We start from the raw sequence: 19,598 nt of genomic DNA on the forward strand, positions 1-19,598 counted from the left end.
GGCCCGGGCCAATGATTCAAAGAACTCTACACAGTGACTTTTGCTCTCTCCCTCCCTCCTCAATTGTTAAAATCTCTCCCAAATGCCTACAGGCCAATGGGCAGTTAGTTTGGGAGTGTCTCCTCTCCTCTCTTCAAGTGATTGAGTGAAAAGGGAGAGGGAGAAGAGGAGGAGAGAGATAATGAGCCGCATTTACTTTTCCCTAGAGCGAATCACTCTCTATCTAAACATGCCCCTTGCTTCTTCATCGTCTCAACACTTTCTTCATATTTTAATAACTGTTTATTTTTCCCCCTGTATGTGTTACAGCAGCAGAGGAGGTTGAAATTAATCTCTTTAGCAGAGGGAGTATGGTCTTAAACGCCACAGTAACTGGATGAAGGTTGGATTCAAGGGGGCAAGGTTGTAGCCAAGAAAAATGTAGAGTCGGCTTAGGACAGAAGGAACCAAGGGGGAGAGGTTTCAATACAATAAAAGTCATGTAAGTGTATACAAGGATACACAACTTGAAAGAAAAGGATTTGAATTCGGGATTCAAATGACATGAATACAGTAGTGGCATACAGATGGGGACAAAAAAAGAGTACATTTCCTGGAATAAAACCTTCCAGGGGTATGGGTTCTTGAAAATGGTGATAATAATCACAAGAGTATTTTGGAACATTTAATGTGGGTCAGATGATTGACAGTTAGACACCCCAAAGTCTTGAGTTGATTTGACAATTGCGTATTATTCTCTGCCAAATGTTTCTTTGTTATTTGTGTGAAAACAGGCCACCGCTAAGCTGTGAGGACACATAGCGGGCTAACTCCTTCAAGCTGACAGAAAAACCCACAAGCGTCACCATCAAAAACTTACCCCTCAGACTGCATTATGACCACTTTAAAGCATGCAAAAAAATGTATTGTTTTTCAGTTTGGTTTCTGTTTGTATGTTTCATGCACAGAAACACAGACTGAACACACACACACACACACACACACACACATCAGCATCTACCACCATGACCATTAACAAGGACCCCAGGTGTCAAGGTTGGCAATATTTTACGCTGACAGCGGTTGTTTGTCTCTAAATATATAAGTAAGGGTTCGGATTTCTGTGGGAACACAGAGGACGACAGGATTGTTCAAGTGAAACTGGAGCTGAAGCTGGGGGGCAGGTGTGGTTCTTTGTACAGAGCAAATGCTGCCTGAACATCTAATTGTATTCTTTGACGCTTTGACTATAGGTTTTTTGGTCCATCTGTCTTCTACCCCAATATTTGATAACATGCTTGACACCGTATCATAACACTTAGTACAGGCAATTAGCAATATATGAAAATCATAGACAGTCTGTCATGAAAACTGAGATATAGCAGTGAACCTGTATAACAGCTGAAGGGCTGGATATAGAAAATCATCACAGATGATGAAGACAAACAATTAGAGAAAGACAATAAAGATTTTTATACAATCTACAGGCTGTAAATACAAATGAATACAAACTGCAATATTTAGAAAATATTGCCTGTCTTGAAAGATTGATCTTTCCTAATCCAGTCAGCATTTAGCCAGTTTTTAGAAGAAAGAAAAAAGAACGAGGCTTATATTGTTGGCGCTGAGAGGCAACATAACTCTTGAAAGATAATATCTGTCATTCTGCAGCAGTGTTTTTAGAAGCAAACTACTCCTTGGATCAGGGACAGAGATGAATGAATCACCGGATGCTCCATAATGACACAGCCATTACAGAGAGTTTACACTTCCTCTGAAAGTTAACATGTAACCTTGGAACATCAGTGCATGTAATGTTCAGCCTCACATTTGGTCCTTCAGCTGAGCTTTCTACCCATTTTACTAATTTCCATTATCAGAGAGCGAGGACATTTTCAATTATACTAAACCGAAAGAACAAAGACTACAAAGATTAATTAAGTTGCCTTGAATTTCACTTTATCACGTTGAAAGATTCTTTTTAACCAGCACAAATCTCTTCAGTCTTAAAACGAGGAATCTGGAGTTGTATTAATTAACTTTGACAGAGTGGAGGGTAAAATCACTTGGAACCAGATTTTTATGGATGAAAGAGAAGACTGATCTGATATCCCCATTAACAGGTTAACTCAGTGACAAAAGACATTTTCCCTTACTGGTTATACTTCAGAAATCAATGACTGAAGAGTACTGTAATATAGTATTGCATGAAAAATAACTGCCTCCATGTTGGTCTCAGGTCAGGACCTCCCACAGAGACTTGAAATAGGAGTTACACTCTGCATGAATACAGTGCAAACTGCAGATTGCTATTGCATACATGCTACTACATGCACCGACATGTTTGGTATCATGGTCTGCGACTCTTTTTGTCAATACTTGCGCTCTTCATGTTCGTGTGTGAGTGTAGCGATGTGAGCGGACTGTTAGTTGCTTATCTGAGATCAGCTTCAAATGTTTGGATCCAATTACTGGACATTGGCAAACCGATTCCAAACCAGCACAGAGGAATGCAGTAACACAAACACACACACTCACACAGACAGAGCACTCAAATAGAAAAGTTGTCAACAAGTTTGTCACAAATGTCAACAAGCATTAAGATTCTATTTCAGCTGAGAACCCATCCACAAGCGCTTTTACTAATTTTGGGAACATTCGGTACATCAAAAGATCTTTTTATTTTGGCTCTTTACATACTCTTTAAATACATCTTTCCTTCCTTCCTGTGGAATCACAACTTCCTGCGTTTGTTCAATTAGTCAGTTGCTGTAGTTCAGTAGTTACTTTGCATGCACCTGTAAAAACAAGACTCTTTTCATAGAAAGAGAGCGAGAGAGTAGGAGGTCTTAAATCCTCAATGCTAAATCATCTATCAATCCAATCATCTCTCCTTCCTCATTTGAACTTGACAAATGTTTCGATGACTCCTAACATAACAAGGAAAATCCTCAGCTTCAGTGAATATAAAGAATACACAGAACGTCAAATCGGCACATTGAACTCCATCCGTGCACTCGTCTATTGCCGGGACGTTCTGTGTGGGAGGTGATGACATTTACAGCGCTTCATGGACGAATCAGAAATTATGTCATGCATGCCACTGTACTTTCAGGGAAATTCAGGGTGACTGTTTCCCATTGTAAGTGCTTGTTGGTTTCGGCCCAGTGCCGGGAAACGTTCCCCACACTAGGAGCAGATGTAACAGAGCTCTTCACAGCAGGGTAAATGTTTCCTTTAATGTGATGCATGTCTCTACTTTGTTTCCCTTCTCTGGGAAAAAGGCAATCTCTGAACTCTTATTAGAAGTGCCCACACACCTCTGAATTTTTCCTTCCATGTATTCCTGTTCTTTGTCTGCCAGACCACAAGCTGACTGTAATTCTAAAGCCACTGAATGAAGGTACTTAATAAGCAGGTGCTGATTTCAACTATCTTCAGTTTATTTTACTGCCTTTCGCTGCCTGGAGTCATTAAAGCAAAGATATAACTATCAGCATATGAGACAGAGGTGGATCTGGTTCCTGTGAGGGAAGTTGTCCTCTCCCCTGTGATGCTTTGAAGCGCCTTAGTCCTTGATTATGTATCTGCAGCCTGTGTGATGGATAAAGCTGCCTTGTTTTATTATTACACACTTCACAAACTGGATGCAAAAAAAAAAAAACATGGTTCACCATGGTTTTGTATTCATTGGGTGACCAGTGACCTCAGTAAATACAAAGCCCTGATGGATGTTCACCAAAAACTTTAGTAGCCCGTAAACTGACTAATTCTCTCTCTACTATGAAAACAAACTTTTATAAATGTTTTTATGAAGTTTTGCTTGGTCACATATTAGCACCTGATTTGTATAATCAGATTAGCTAATCATGGATGTTGTCTTTCAGCATTGTTGCTAGCTGGTTGCTATGCCAGAGTTTTACAGCATCCTGCAACGCTGAGTTAAGACGTGGTGGTCGGGCAACAATAGTTACAGTGCTGCTCATTATAGCTGTAAAGCATTGTTAAAATCCTCAACACGCCACATTCTTTCCCAATGAATCTTCGAGAGTAGCGCAACATCAGTAGTTGTAGTAAAATAAAAAGCTCCAGTGTAATTCTCCAACCTCATGACAAAAAGACATTTTGCTATTATAAATGCTATTATTTCCACAGATTCTTGGTCATTTTGTTACTTAAAAGTACAATTTCTTGTCCCTTACTCATATGCCTTTTAGCAAATATTCCTGATGCTCATATATTTCGAGTTAGAACAACCATGTGAGAACTTGCAAGCATTTTTTATAAAAGAAATTTAAGCTGCCTAAAGTCCTGCCGTAATTAACATGACACCTGGACTATAACTAGTTTTGCCAAAGATGTCATAAACTGAGCTAATGGGCAGATATGAGAGTGGTATCTTCTCATCTAACTCTCAGGGAGAAAGACAATAAACTCATTTCCTAAAATGTCAAATTGTTCCTTTAAAGTTTAAAACCTGGCACTGTGATGTTTTAATCAAAAGGGTAGCGTCCATCATGGAAACACTTAGCCTGTAAGAGTGTCTGAGGCTACTGACCACTGACCACGGTAGTGTGAATACCTTTCGATGGCATCAGCCATTTATAATGTCTATCAGCGCTCAAACAACCACTTTCAGTAACATAAACCTGAACTCTCAATGCATCCTTTCAAGTAAATACACAAAAACCACATTAACTCTGTTCTTTGAACCATATGGTATATTTAATCACACATGGGCTAAGAGTGGTAAGGGAAACTGAAACATCACTGATTGCGTGTTTCCTTGTGGATCTGGAAACTGTTGATTGAGAGGGCCGATTTGATCTGAAGGGGAGGTACAGCATGAGGGGCTGCGTGCGAAATGGGAGCTGACAGACGGGTCCAAATAGCACCCGCAGATATCTAACACATGAAATATGTTTAAAGACTGACTAAATGTCTGGCTTGTCTGGGGGTTATTGGGCTAGATCAACACAGCCAACTCAAAGCTGACAATTTTCCATCCATAGATTTTTTTTCCAGTTGCGTCTAAACATTCAAAATTAGGGACAAAATCTTTTGTCATTGTTTACATTGAAATGACAAGATCAGATCGGAGGAAGTTGGGCCAAAGCTGGCATCAATGCTACAGTCTACATGTTTACACTGAAATGTCTCCTGGAGGCTGTTTTTATTTCATTTTTTTACCAGTGTAAACTGAACGTGTGTGACTTTGGTGGAAAGCAGATCAGATTAGAGGACGCGGTGTAGATAAAGCCTAAGTCATTTAGTGGAAAACAAACTATTGCCATATGGAGGTTTGGTGAATGTGTTCCTTTCGAAGTCCTTGTTTTGTGTTCAGCTTTCTTTGATGCCTACCACATTGTGCACGTACAAACAAACTTGTGGGCACACATAAGCACTCACATACACACACAAGCACATTATATATATGTTTATAAACTATGAGCTGTTTCCCTGTCTCCAGTTATCTTTAATGCACACCACAGTTGAGTTTTATGTGTTTTTTGTCAACCACACAGTGTAGCAAAGGCAACACAAGTGTGGCAATTGTTCATCTATGTTGTGATTATCCGCTAATGTCGTTCAACTGCTGTGAGCAGTCAACATACCCAGCTTTCAGATTGTTTTCAACTATTATTTTTAATGTGGCTTCTGTTTTGTTAGACGGCATATAGTAAAGACCAGCAAACATTATCTGACAATGATATGTAACAACGGCTGTAGTCTTCACTCAGACCTGTGACGTCATAAGTACAGTACATGGTCTCTTGAGACACATCTGTCCCAGATCTGAACTGGGAGCTGTTTGTCACAAAGGGTGAATACATTTTTTGTATCAATTTTTCCACAAAAAAGGATATATATATATATATCGTACAGAATCAGTGAAGAACATTAGCAAATGAATCAATGAGCTGGAGTAGACAAGGCAAGCCAAGCAGCAGCCTGACTGATAAGCTGGTGTCAACAGCTGTTACAGAACTTCCTGCATGGACTGATGTGGATACCAGTCCTCAGGGTCATGAGACGCCATGTGGAGACCTGACCCCTGGTCCACCGGCTGACATAACCCAGCACTGCTCACTGCTTTTGGATCTCAGGGACTCACTGGTGGTTTCGTTTTGCCTCAGAGGAGAGAAACAAGGTGAGAATGAATAAAGGAGACAAGTTCAAGCAGGTAAAGTTGTATCACTTCCTGCCGACATTTGTGGCTGATAATAAGAAAAAGGTTAAGACTGCCTTTGACTGACAGGCCAAGACCTTTAGGGTCTCCACAGGAAACTAGAGGTACCCAGTTACAGATAGAGTGACAGTGACAAAGAACACACTATTCATGTGATCTTGTTCTTTCATAGGGAGTTCTAAATAACTCATTTCCTGCCTGTATTGATATGATTCGAACATAAAGATGGAAAAGGTGACGTCATATGAATCAACACTGACAAAAAGGAAATTATTTCAGCTTTGTAAAAGGGCACCAGGAGTCAACCTTCACCTGATTCTCTTGGGTCAAGAAAGATTTGTTTTCAAAGGACTACACTTCCTAGAGCCTTGGTGGTCCCGTGACTAAGTATAATTCCAGATGTGTCCGTATCCCCCCTCTCTCTCTGTTTCTGTCTCTTTTTCTCTACCATCCACAGTAACTGAACTCATTTCAATTCAGATCTCATCTCAAAGTACTTCTGTTCTTCTCTTTGACAATGACATCAACACCCCACTGTATAATCAAAGGATTACAGTTTGGGCTTTTACAAATATGTCTTTATATCCTCTGAAATGGACAAAAACAGTAGTGGGACAAAAAACAAACCAGTTAATGTTTTCTTTTATGAGGTTATGCATCAAACATTTTATTCACACAAATGGTGGAGCTGCTCTTGAATCTGAGATGACGAGCTGTTTGTTTCATAAAATCCTCCCCTCAGCAGAGCATAAGTGAATGCTGCGTATCTGCAGATGGGACTCATCATTTATACTTGACCCAAAAGACTCAGTTCCAAGTCTTACAATATTGTGATTGATAATATTAAGTAGGTAATCTATCTGCCAGGGCAAGAAAATGATAAAACAGATGCCTTGACAAGTACGACTCATGCCTACACTATCCTGCTTTAAGAGTTTAACTTGTTTGATGGACAATTTTCCAAATATAAAAAATGAATGGACTTTGTATTTTTTTTGGAAACACTATATGCTATATAAATAAAAGCTTTAAAAGTCAGACAAATTTATCAAATGGTTTCATTATGGCAGTCTGGGACAAGAGGAAATGTAGGTGAATGGAATTACATACTTTATTCTTATACCTATACAATGCACAAACGTTGCTGTTATGAAAGCCTTATAACCTCGAACCTTTGCTTGTAAGTTTTGACTATACAGTGTTGCATATGTGAGGATCAGGCTAACAAAACATGCAGTGGTCAGTTTTGTTTTTCTCATCTGCTCAGAAGTTTCCCCTGACATTTGTAAATTGTGTCAGGTATTGAGGTATAAAGATATATTTATGTTTTAAGACACATGACATGTTAAGAAAGTATACATGTTATAATTATACATTTATTTTTGAATTATAACATCATTAATTATAACATATCAGTTTCTTCAACACAAAACAAAGTCTCAGTAGACATGATGATATTATTAATTTCCCTACAGTCTCCATTAATTCAGTTAGTATCTTACCCCACAACTAAATAAACTGCTTACACATCAGGTGTAACAATCCTATTTCCAGGATAGACCCTGTCCTTTGCACTCTTTGTAAACACGCCTTTGGCTAAATCCATTGAAGTAAAGAGGAAGTCGTGATAGGTCTGTATTTGTGTGTGATTAATTGTCTTAAACTGTGTGTATGAACTTCAATAAGGATGCACCATAAATTTGATCTCTTTCTCTCTCTCTCTCTCTCTCTCTCTCGGGAATGATAGACATTCCTGAGGTTTGGAAAGCAGAGACCTCTGAGTCAGTCAGGTCATGGCCTCTCGCTAAATGAGCTGTATCAGCTTCAAATGGACACTGATTACTGAGAGGAGAAGGAGTTCCCATGCCGACGTGTCAGTGAAGGTATCATAACGGCTAAAGACTGCTGATTCAGTACCTGATACGTCAATGTGTATGCACCAGACTGGTTGAGGTATGATCAAATAATGTTAAAGTATTATGCAGTTCTTAAAATCTAGGAGCTCTTTTTTAATTATAATACATATAAATACAACATAAAAGGAAACACAGCAGAGCTAGATGTTAACAGTATCTGTTTCAACAGTGCTGGAAGGCTTAATTTTGCTGTCTCAGTTTCTCCCAAGGCGCTCTTACACTGTTTTTAAATACCCTTGCAGGACTGCACGAGTTTTCCATGATCAAAAATCCAGTCTGAATGGTTTGCTTTGTTTATGATTTATTAAAGCACCTTTAAATACTGTAACATGTGCTTGGTGTTTTTCATTTGGCGAAAACATTTGTCAGAGACGTCAGGAATAAAATAATGGTCCAGTTGAAGGCTCGAAAACTGTGGGTCCGCTTGTGAAGTTTACGACATCTCGAGGAGAAGGAGTTATTTATTTTACCCAGTGAGAGAAATACAGGAAATGTCTCACTGTGACATTTTTCCTCTTTGCACCAGGTACGACATGTGTTTGATTATGGTTCCATAGAAAGAGAGTGGAATATTTAAAATGAACTGTAATCACTTCCCCACATTTGTATAGACTGCTCTTTCAAGCAAACACTTTCTTGATATCAAGTGACTGCAATGTGTTTGGTGGAGATAAAAATAGGCACACACTAAAGTAAAGGAGAAATATATATATTTATACATACATATACATATGTATATATATATATATTTCCAAATTCCATTATGGCCCCATATAATATTATATTATGATATAGAAATACAAGGAACATTTTGTTTTGGCAGCTGGAGATGACTGCACTCAAAACTGGACGCATGCTGAGATGTGGTGCTGTACTCTAACCATGGCCTGGGACAGTCTCAACTGAGATCACATTCTCTCCAAGATGCCAGAGTTAAGCTTTGTTAAGTTTTATTAACATTTATTTCAAAGACGGTCATGCTGTACACGGTTAGGTCAAAAGTGGGTAAGCCCACACACAGAAACACAACAGCCTGTTTATTGTTTACAAGTTGAATTGTATCTATAAAGATGTCAACCTGATCAGAGGTGGCAGACACGGTCCTGTTTACACTGGAGTTTAGATTTGTTTCTGTTGACGTGTTAATAGAGAAGTCATATAAGAAATCCAAATTGTTCCAGAATCAAACACTCCCCAACAACCACGAAGAGAGAAAACATACCGTCCTGTCACATTTTCTTCTCCATGTGCTATGTTGGAGACGTTTGATCAGCCAGAGGAATAATCTTGTTTATGGTGGGATGAAAGAATGCCTAAACTACTAGAGCAGAAGGTTGAGTTGATGAACACCAGAAAGGTTAGCTGCTTGTCTGTCTGGTACTTATTAGTGGAAACAGAGAGCTGTCCTTCAGTTTGAATGTGTTACTTGCAGGTCACGAGCCTAAAAACGCGTATTCTCTCTATGGATGCAGACAGGCCACCCATATACCTGAGCATTACTGGACGACAATAAGAATCCTGTTTCATGTGGTTTCAGATTCTACATGGTGCTTCAATACTACAGTTAAACCAATGCACCCAATAGTTTCAGCCTCAGTTACATTTTGACCACGTTCACTGAACGGCTGTCACTTTTATGGATGAGGCCGCTCGTCTGCTGTGTCACTGAGTCATCTTAACTTATCTCAGTAACAGATCAGTTTTATATTGGATGGCTTTGCTCTCAAATCTCCCAAGTCTTTGCTGTGATCCAGCCAGAGGTCTTGATCCCCCATGGCTTTTAAGACACCTGACTACATGACACCTTTATATCTAATTGCTCCTTTGATGCCAGCTAACAAGAGACCACATTGTTATTCTACTGCCGTTTATATTATCCACTCGTAATGTTCTGGTATCAAAGATCCCTCTCTCAGGGCTACACGCAGCAGCTCAAATGTTTCTGATTGCCATTGTCACTGCATTTGGTGTGAGCCGCAGTAAGCCTCATACACATGATCTTTCCACTGGCAAACCGTGAGGCTGCAGATCTGTTCATGTTGAGTAACTGGGGATAGATACCTTGGTCAAGGGAGCTTTGGTGACAAAGGATGTTAAAAATACTGTTCGAGTTGCGTATGTTAATAGTTATACCACATGGTATTGTTCTCATATTTTGTCTTTTTTTGTCTAATGCTGTAGACCAGCATGACCCTGCTGACTGATCTGCAAACATCATTTAATCAGAAAGAGTCTTGTTGTTTACTCCAGTCAAGTTGTTTCAGGTCTGATGAAAGAATGCTTGAACTCCTCCAGCAGAAAGGTGTTTTTTGCCAACCAACACAAAGCTTTATTCTTGATGGCAGAATCTGGCAGCCTGGTATTTATTATACATTTTACAATATATGGAAACATAGAAGGTCAACTTTCAGATCCTCTCAAGCCTTTGACATCTCTGTGCTATGGAGGTAGAAGAAATTACAGAGGGAATGATTTTGCCTTCCTGGTGATGTTGGAACAGCCACCTCAGGGGTTTGAACTATAAGCCAAAACCAACTGAGGGCAAAAAGAAAAGAAGTTTAACTATGATATAGTGCTGCTGTCAAATAACAATGTTATATTTTCCAATGCTCAAAAAGTGAACACAAACATTTTTTTCCTGGTTCACAAACATGTCATTTTACAATTACAGTGATTTGAAAGGATTTGTTGCTTAGTAACCCAGAAAATCAAAGACAGTTGAATATTTTGACCTCAGGTAAATAACAAAAAAGGAATTGTTTCATGAAACAAACAACAAACCGATACGTCAATACTCGATTGTAGTGGTTGTGGTGTTGTTCTAATGACCTGCTATATATTCAATGTCAGATAACAAATATCTGTAAGCTACATTAATGCACTTCATCTACAGTCATTTTTCATTTAATTCACTGCTCAGCAGCCTGTGCAGATTTTACAGCCTGCTTCATAATGTTGCTCTTTATAGAGGAAGCACTGCCTGCAGTTTGTCATGTGTTAATATTTATCCAAGAACGCATCCCTTCAAGGCTCCAAAATAATGGGGATTGTTTAATAAAACTTAAATGGAATCTGCCGCTATTGTTTTAAAGGATAATTCTACAAAAACCTTTAAGACGGTGCCCTGCTGAACCATCTGTTGTAAGAAGACCACTGTGCACTTTTTTAAATATGTTCTTTCTTAAAACACAAAGAGTTTCATTGTTAGTGGTGTCCGGGGAGAATGGATGGGTCTGGGTTTCAGAAGATTTAAGGACAGGATCTCAGTCAGACATAAGGTTTAGATTGAGTATGAAGAGGGACCGCTCTCCTTTGGTGGGTAGTAAGGACGAGAGTATGAGTTTTTGTTCACAGAACAACACTGCCACCTGTTGGTGTTTAAGTAGTACCACAAGTCCCAACCTTGGATTGACTCCAGTAAGTCAAGTTAAAACTGCAAAAGGGCATAAGGCTGGTGTCAAACTAGCATTCAAGTATGCCATCTCTGTCTTCAAATCTAATCTTGCAATCAAATGTCTAAACTTGTAATAGTCAGACAATCAGTTTATCCTACAAATATCTACCTTCTTGATTATCCATTACCTGAAATTTCAAACTCTAAATAATCACAACCTTTACAGTATTGTTTGCTAAAGTTAAATCAGCTACTTTCGAAAATAGTTTTCTAGTTTGTGTATCCATCCAGATTGTATTCATATCATGTAAGTCACTTTAAGCATCGTCATGTCAGAGTTTATATAAAACATCATGAAAGATTCAATAAAATGTCCTATTAACTCAAAAGCACTTGGCTACTGTAAACTTTCTTTTCTTTAAATGACAGCTTGAAGAATTTGTCAGAATATTCAATTTTTTTGTGTGCGTTTTCTTTTTGCTTCTTTTATCCAAATAAACTGATTGTAACTTTGATTGGAAAAGATGGACGGGAGTGATTAACACAACTTGCAGATTTGTTTCCATTGCCTCCATGTATCATTTCACACTCCTGGTCGATAGGTGGCGATATTTTCAGTGTTTTGTACTCCTCTCTTGGTGGTTTTGCACAACAAATAATTCAATATGGCGGCCCACAGGATAACATGTTTAGGGTTAAATGCCCTTTATTCCTCTGTCTGCGCCCCAATGCAGGTAACTTACTTATTATAACGTTGCATTTTGTGGTTTTAGTGTTTTCAGTAAGAGTCCATCGCATATGTATGACAGAAGGATAGAGAAAACAGCGTTTTCAATATTAGCTAGTAGCCTTGCTAGCTTTCTGACGTTAGCTTCGTAGCTAATGCTAGTTAGCCTGCTAGGTGACGAACGTCTTTTATGTTGTTGCTAAATAACTACCTGTTCATTTACCGTAATAGCTAATAGCAAGACAATTGTCTGATTGTTAAAACTGAAACGTTTCTCGCGAGTTTTGTCTGCGGCAGCTTATATAAGATTTTAAGTCGTTTCTAAAGCTAACGGTTTAAATACATCCTTACCTGTGTGACGACTTTGAGCCTTCCTCACATCAGCCTCAGTAATGTCAGGCTGTGCCATATTGAAATGTTACCGCATAGGGACACAAGGCAAGGGTGGAATATGTCAAGGAGGAAAGTAAATAAGATGCTTTGTGCTTGCTGTCAACTGTTATGTCTGACAGGACAGAGGAATTTGTAATAAAAATAAACAACCAATTATTACAGTTTGACATGAGCTTCTCTTTACTTTACAGTTTTTCCCATACTACAAAAATGCAGTTTATGTGTCTATTTAAGAGACACGTTTCAATCAGTGATTTTTTTCAATCAATATTGGTTTTATTTCATAGCTAGATTGCTACATAGTAGAGTAGAAACTGATGCTATTATAAGGATGAGTGACGAGGTGATGTTGAGTGAGTCCCAAAGACCATACTGGCTTTAGGACTTCAGTTGCGGATGAATCAAAATGACCATGATTATCGGTACGTAAATCTACACCTGTATGTTAGTGAGTGATGTTCTCAATCTACTATCTGCAAAAAGGCTTTAAGAACAGCCTATAACGCTCAGATCTGGGAAGAAGCGGTTCACTCTGTGTGTGGTACTACTACCCAGGGGCATAATACTAATTGTCAGTCAATAACACCTGCTGGATCTCTGTGTGCAGGCCCTGAGGAGCTGCTGGGGGGCGGTGGAGCAGGTGAGGGGTTACTACGTTGACTGGAGGATGCTGAAGGACCTCAAGAGAAGACAGATGGCCTTTGACTATGCTGATGAGAGGCTACGGATCAATGCACTGAGGAAGAACACCATCCTACCCAAAGAGCTTCAGGTATAATGCAATGTTTCGACTCTTATTTTAGTCTTAGTCTTTCTGTTGTCCTAATTGATGAGGAAGCTGTAGTTACAGCTCATTGTTACGGTTCATTGTTTTGAAAATGACTTATTACTCTCTACGTCATTTTTGCAATATTTCATTACCAATGCAGTATGAATTGCCACTAAATCTTCATTATGGTTAGTCAGAAAAAATTGAGCCTGCATCTTTGTGCACATCTCTAACTAGCTGAATGTTTTCCTGTTGTAGCAAATGTTCTCCTTTGCATGAAAAGAAGTAGTGAATAAAAAAAGAGTAAAAGTTTCATGTTGTATGTGCAGCAGACAACACAAGTCGTTAACAGTATATAGTGAAGAAGGCACAGTTGTGCATATTTTGTGATCATTATGGGAGATGATTCATAATATCCAGGTGATTCCAAATTATTTAAAATACAAATAAACACTGAGTTCCTAAACATTTAAAAAAAATCTTTGCAGGAAGTGGCAGATAAAGAAATTTCAGCATTACCAAGGGACAGCTGCCCTGTGAGAATACGCAACAGGTGTGTGATGACCTCCAGACCTCGGGGAGTGAAGCAGAGGTGGCGACTGAGCCGGATTGTCTTCCGTCATTTAGCTGACCACAACCAGATGTCTGGGATTTTTAGGGCAAGGTGGTGACTGGGGATCTATTGGACACTGCAGTCTGAAGAGCAGGACATCAGCATTCAATACAGACTCGTTTTGGCCCTTTAGTGTCTGGAGTCTTTAGAGGTATTGACTGTAATAAAACAGTTCCGCCACTACCCACAAAAAAGCATGGAAGGTGTTAATGGTTAAAGTGAATCCACTGAGATTACTGCAGCATCTTCAGCATTTTGTATATGCAGAGGGGGACATGAATATATCCTTTCTGTAGATGATGTTTGTCCCGGTCTTTTGTTTTCTTATGGCTCTTCTATAATATGAAAAACAACAAAATACATAATATTTATAGAGAAAATTCTAATGTGAGTCCTCAGAGAAAATGTCCGTATTAACTTACTGTGCTCAGAAATGGATGAATAAATATTAATGTACATGACTAACCTTTTGTGTCTTGGTTTATTTTGGAATGTAGAAGTTGATACAGACAGCTAACTTGATGACTTTTCTTTCAAATATACTGTGTGGTTGTATATGGTTGGATTAAGAGTATTTTATTTCAATAGAAGCGTCTAGAGATTTTATCTATTATATACTGAATTGAGAAAACCCAAATCAAGATGAGTTGTTACCAACTGGAGTCCTAAACTTCGTAGAATACAGGATGGGGTTTAATATCAAATGCAATCACTAACCTTGATTAAATAAAATAAAATATCATTTTCATTTTCATCAATTTATACATTAAATATATTTTGTTATACTCTATATACAAAGTATTAATAGAATAAAATAAGCAGTGAAAGTGGTGCAAATTGGTGAATGGAAACAAAACTCTGCATCCATTATTAAGTTATGTTACGATGTGAAGTCTGAAAGGCATAATAAAAAATAAAGTCGAGCAATTAACTACTTTTAGAACTTTTAGTGAGAATTTATTTGAATTATATTTTATGGATGTCAACACGTCGGTCCAGTGGGTGGCGGTATTGCATCTATAAACTGGCTTCTCAACCGCCAGAAATCAAAAATAACAAGAAGAAGAAGAAGAACTGCCGAATCAGAGCAGGAAAGATAACTCAAACACATTTCTGATCCTAGCTACCATAGCTGATAAATACAAACCCTAAATGGATCTAACCGAACAGGTAAACAGCTTTTTAAAATAATTTTAATAGGCAAAACTTTAATTTGTAACGTTATGCGATTGACTAGCTGAATCTAACGACATGATTCCACTGAAATCAATGCTACGTTAGCTAACGTTAGTTAACGAAGCTAGTTAGCAAGCCACTGCGAACCAGCAAAGTGGTGTTGTTTTTAATCTGTACTTTTATTTTTTCACCAAACTTAAACGTATTTGCCCAAGATGATAACAGTGCAGAGTCATGTGTGGCGGCATGTGACAGTTAGCTAGCTAGCTAGCAAGCAGCAAGCTCCAAGACTGGAGTTTAACGTTACTAGGACATTCTAGCAATGTAATGATAACATAACTTTTAGCTAACGTCGAAGATCATGTGTCATCATGGCATCGAGGTGAAAGTGGAGAATTTTATGTTTTTGTTTGGCTTAAGCGTTATCGCTTAAATAAGCATAGGGGACAATCTATGTATCATCCACCTGTAGTAGTAAGTTAGTTGGCATCTTTTACCATCTAATGTTACCTTAGCTTCCCTCATGTGTAAATCAATGATGGGGTAACTTTAATCGATCCTGTTCCGAGAGTGTCAACTCCAAGGAAGCAGTGAACTGATTTAACAAGGCAAAACTTAAAGTATCACTATCAATAACTAATATTTACCCTGATTTGTGCGAGGGCGCCAGACACGAATTCTTACGTAGTAGAGCAACGTCGGTGTGATAAAACGCTTGAGGGCACGATTGTACATTTCCAGTTACAGGGTGATTTGCATTACATAAGACACTGGGCAAAAAGTGGAGAATACAAAAGAAATTTGTTAGCAGGGCTGGAACTAGCAAATCAGTTGTATGTATAAAAAAAAAGATTAATTTAGACGGTACAGTATCAAAAACAATTAATTAATGCTATGGTGGTTCTTTGCCCTATACAGATCAACCAGTTGGAGGCAGATTTGCTGGAGCTGGGGTCACTCTTGGAGAAGGCAGAGCAGAAAAGAGTGCAGGAGCTGCTAAAGCAGGAGCAAAAGAAGGTGGAGAAGGAGCTTGCCGTCAAACGACAACAGAAGGAGCTGCAAGCCAGGAGACAGGCAGACCCATCTGCTGCCTCTAAAGCAACATACACAGTCAAGATCACCAACTATGGTATGGTGCCATTGTTTAGTAAGACTATCTTTTGTGAGAAAGTGCAACAGTTAAGATGTGTGCAAGAGCTGAAAAAGTATTTGGAAATTGTTCACACTTTTGTCTTCTATGCAGCATGGGACCAGTCAGAGAAATTTGTCAAAATTTACCTTACATTGAAGGATGTGCACAAAATTCCATCAGAAAATGTGGAGGTCAAATTTACAGAAGGGTAAGGTGATAATACAGTATATACACACAGTGTTTATTATTCATCATGTGTCACTGACCATATAATTGCATTTGCTCATTCTCTCTTTTGCAGGTCATTTTCTGTGTTGGTAAAGGATCTAGATAAAAAAAACCATCAGATGACAATCCTCAACCTGTTGTACTCCATCGATGAAAAGGAAAGCTATAAGAAGGTAAATAAAGCCTTTTCATTTTTTATTTTTTTTTTAATGGAAGGAGGCACGAGTTAATTAAATTAGTTAATCCATAATACAAATCTTAAATACATTTCTGACACTTTACTGTTTTGTTACATCTCTTTACATCTTGCAACCATTTTGTTTTTAAAGATTGTTATCATATTGTCACACACTGGGTGGATTTTTTCTGTTGTGAATGGTTGAACTACATTAAGCGGTTTGTGACTGCTACAGGGCAGAAAGTAGACTCTAAAACAAACTCAAAGTACCAATCCTTTATTTGCTACATTGAATTATCAACTGCTTAGGGCTAAGGTTCTGTTCAACAATTGCTAAATGTTTCTCACAGATCCAGTAGCAACAAAGAAACATGGGCATCTAGTATTCCCTTTTCTTGGCAACTGTCGAAAGGTCTGTAACCATCTTTCCTCCCTTCAACAGATAAAAACAGACATGGTCCTGGTCATGTGCAAGAAGCAGTCAACAAAGAAGTGGGAATGCCTAACAAAGGTGGAAAAGCAGTCTAAAGAGAAAGAGTAAGTTCAAAGAAATAAGGAATATTGATTCATTTTAATTCAAGTAGTTTGCACAAAGCAGGGATTTTAAATGGTGTAAGCCCACTGCAATGTGTCTGTAGCTAATGACACATTGGCATGAGCAGTTGTGTGCAAGATTAGCATAATGACCATCATTTTCTAACTATTTGAAACCTTCCCCCCCCCACATATATAGTAAAGATAAACAGGATTGTGACAGAGTCAGAAACTATTAATGTGCAGTACCACATCTGTGTGCCAGGTGTCGCTGTATATGATGCAGCAATATAGGATGAGAATGAGAATCCCACTCCTCCGATGAACTCATACAAAATTATCCTGTTGTCACTCAACAGTAAACCCAATGTAGATGAGAGTGCAGACCCCAGTGATGGCCTGATGAGCATGCTGAAGAAGATTTACTCCGATGGAGATGACGAGATGAAGAGAACCATCAACAAAGCCTGGTCTGAGTCCCAAGAGAAGAAAATACGAGGAGAAGGAGGAGATGGCATGATGGACTTCTGAACTGCATTCACTGCTTTTTCTCAGCAGGACCAAGGGAGAGCTGCCAGGGATGCAGCTGACATGACTTGAATATTAAATGTTATGGGTTGAAACTAAAGTCCTATATGAGTAATATTTCCACAAAATCCAGAAATTCATTATACAGCTCATAAATAAGGTGTAGGGATTAATGTCTAAGACCTAATAGGCATGAGACATAATGCATAAAGCTGTCAATAAATTGCATAAAATGCCTGTTCAAACATAAGGCTGTCCAGCAGATAGCAGCCTTAACACAGCAAGAAATCACAATGTTTCATCACTTTGTTTTTAGGTAGTCAGATTGAAAAGGGTAAAAGTGCAGGTGTTTTTCTTGAGATAAATATCTGTCAGTACTTGGACGTATACGTTCTTGTGCAGAATTCAGTGCAGCTTAAACAGCTGATATTTAAGTTGTTTTCAGGTGTGGATTTGCCAAAGTTTTGCTCTTATTCCTCTAATGACCAACCAGAGGGCTCCTCTGACTTCTCTTAAAGTCTTCATACCAGCCTTTTATTTTCCTTTTTGTCATTCCATAAATAGATCAAATCAAAGCAGTAAAGGTAGTGCTACTTGTACATCAGTCCAGTGTAATACTTTACGTCACTGCACGGGTCTGCGTTGGAACCCACTCCTGTTGCATAGTGTAATGCTCTAAAACACGTTCTTTGAAATTCCCTCATGTGACTGTTTGTTTCTTACTATAATCTCTTTTTACAGTAGCACTGTTTAAAGTTGTGATGTTCCCTCCAACATTTGTGAATATGTGAAATGTATGATTAAGTTGATTATTTTACTTACATGTACTGTTGCTCGCCCTCAGGTTGTTCATGAAGTTCTCACAAATACAGATCCTGAACTGATTGCCTTGCCTCTGTTTGTTTGCTCTGGTTTTGAGATCAGAATAGATTTTATTCAGTGTTCTGACCCACCATTTATTTTAGACTAGGCTGGCCCTGCCACATGCTGTCATCATGTCTTGAAGAGTTTAAATGTTGTGTAGTCATACATTAAATATGCCCTCACAGAGGCCTGACTGCTCATAGAATTTTTTTTTAATTACAAGATGGTGACTACCTAAATTTAACCCACAGAAACCAAAAGGAGAACTCTGCTCTTACAGTCCATACAAACCTCCACCTAAACATTCAAATATATAGTAATATGAGCAATGGTCCAGATACTATAGACACAATAATGGATTCTGGTACCGCTTCTAATTGCTCATGGCCTGTCTTGATGTTTAATCAGCACAACATAGACAAGTGAATTAAGGGAGTTTTAAATAATTCATACTATCAAAGAGCATGGGCTTTCGAGCTTCACGTTTTGTCCACCAGGTGGCAGCCGCGATCAATAGTTCACACGGGTTTCTCTGGGGATTACACACACGCGCGCGCGCACACACACACACACACACACACGAGGGGGAAATATACCCCAAGATTTATTGCAGAAATGTGTGCTTTTATTTTGTAGGGTTTTGGCAGCATAAAAAACTCGTCTCTGTGCCAGCAGCTTTGCTAAATTAAATTATAAGACAATAATTTTATGATCTGTAGGTCCTAAATGATTTATGATATGTCCTATGATTATTGGGGACATACAAATAGTGGTCATATTATTTGATCGGTTGTGATCGGTCCATGATAGTTTGGCTGCATGACTGCTCGGAATATGTCGTACAATTTCTACATTAGATATCCTCAATATGTGCATTTGCAGCACGTGTTACGTTGCCACCTCAGGTGATACATGAGTGAATGTGGGAAACTGTAAATCACCATTGGTCCTGGGGGAGTGTTGTAACACGGCACGCA

At 38.6% G+C, this 19,598-nt stretch overlaps 1 protein-coding gene across 3 annotated transcripts; it reads left to right on the top strand.

Moving 5' to 3' along the window:
- Positions 1-12,138: 12,138 nt before the first annotated feature.
- LOC139296260 (small ribosomal subunit protein uS14m-like) lies at positions 12,139-18,642 on the top strand. Of its 3 annotated transcripts, XM_070918627.1 has the most exons (7): positions 12,139-12,213; positions 13,207-13,371; positions 16,076-16,286; positions 16,401-16,497; positions 16,591-16,690; positions 17,138-17,232; positions 17,589-18,642. In XM_070918627.1, the coding sequence occupies exons 1-7, from the start codon at positions 12,145-12,147 to the stop codon at positions 17,758-17,760; spliced, it is 909 nt and encodes a 302-aa protein (XP_070774728.1). In that variant the 5' UTR covers positions 12,139-12,144; the 3' UTR covers positions 17,761-18,642. The 3 variants fall into 3 exon arrangements, with proteins under 3 accessions (XP_070774728.1, XP_070774730.1, XP_070774729.1); XM_070918628.1 differs by lacking the exons at positions 12,139-12,213; positions 13,207-13,371 and adding an exon at positions 15,066-15,151; XM_070918629.1 differs by lacking the exons at positions 16,076-16,286; positions 16,401-16,497; positions 16,591-16,690; positions 17,138-17,232; positions 17,589-18,642 and adding an exon at positions 13,857-14,425.
- The last annotated feature ends 956 nt before the right edge of the window (positions 18,643-19,598 follow it).

The sequence above is a fragment of the Enoplosus armatus genome, chromosome 14 (genome assembly GCF_043641665.1).
Source record: "Enoplosus armatus isolate fEnoArm2 chromosome 14, fEnoArm2.hap1, whole genome shotgun sequence".
NCBI lineage: Eukaryota > Metazoa > Chordata > Actinopteri > Centrarchiformes > Enoplosidae > Enoplosus > Enoplosus armatus.

What these genes read in the sequence shown, in the direction of transcription:
- LOC139296260 (XM_070918627.1), top strand. Translation starts at nt 12,145, where the DNA reads ATGGCGGCCCACAGGATAACATGTTTAGGGTTAAATGCCCTTTATTCC. An exon ending in AAAAGGAAAGCTATAAGAAG is followed by an intron (nt 16,691 to 17,137) that starts GTAAATAAAGCC and finishes TCCCTTCAACAG; the next exon opens with ATAAAAACAGACATGGTCCT. An exon ending in AAGCAGTCTAAAGAGAAAGA is followed by an intron (nt 17,233 to 17,588) that starts GTAAGTTCAAAG and finishes GTCACTCAACAG; the next exon opens with TAAACCCAATGTAGATGAGA.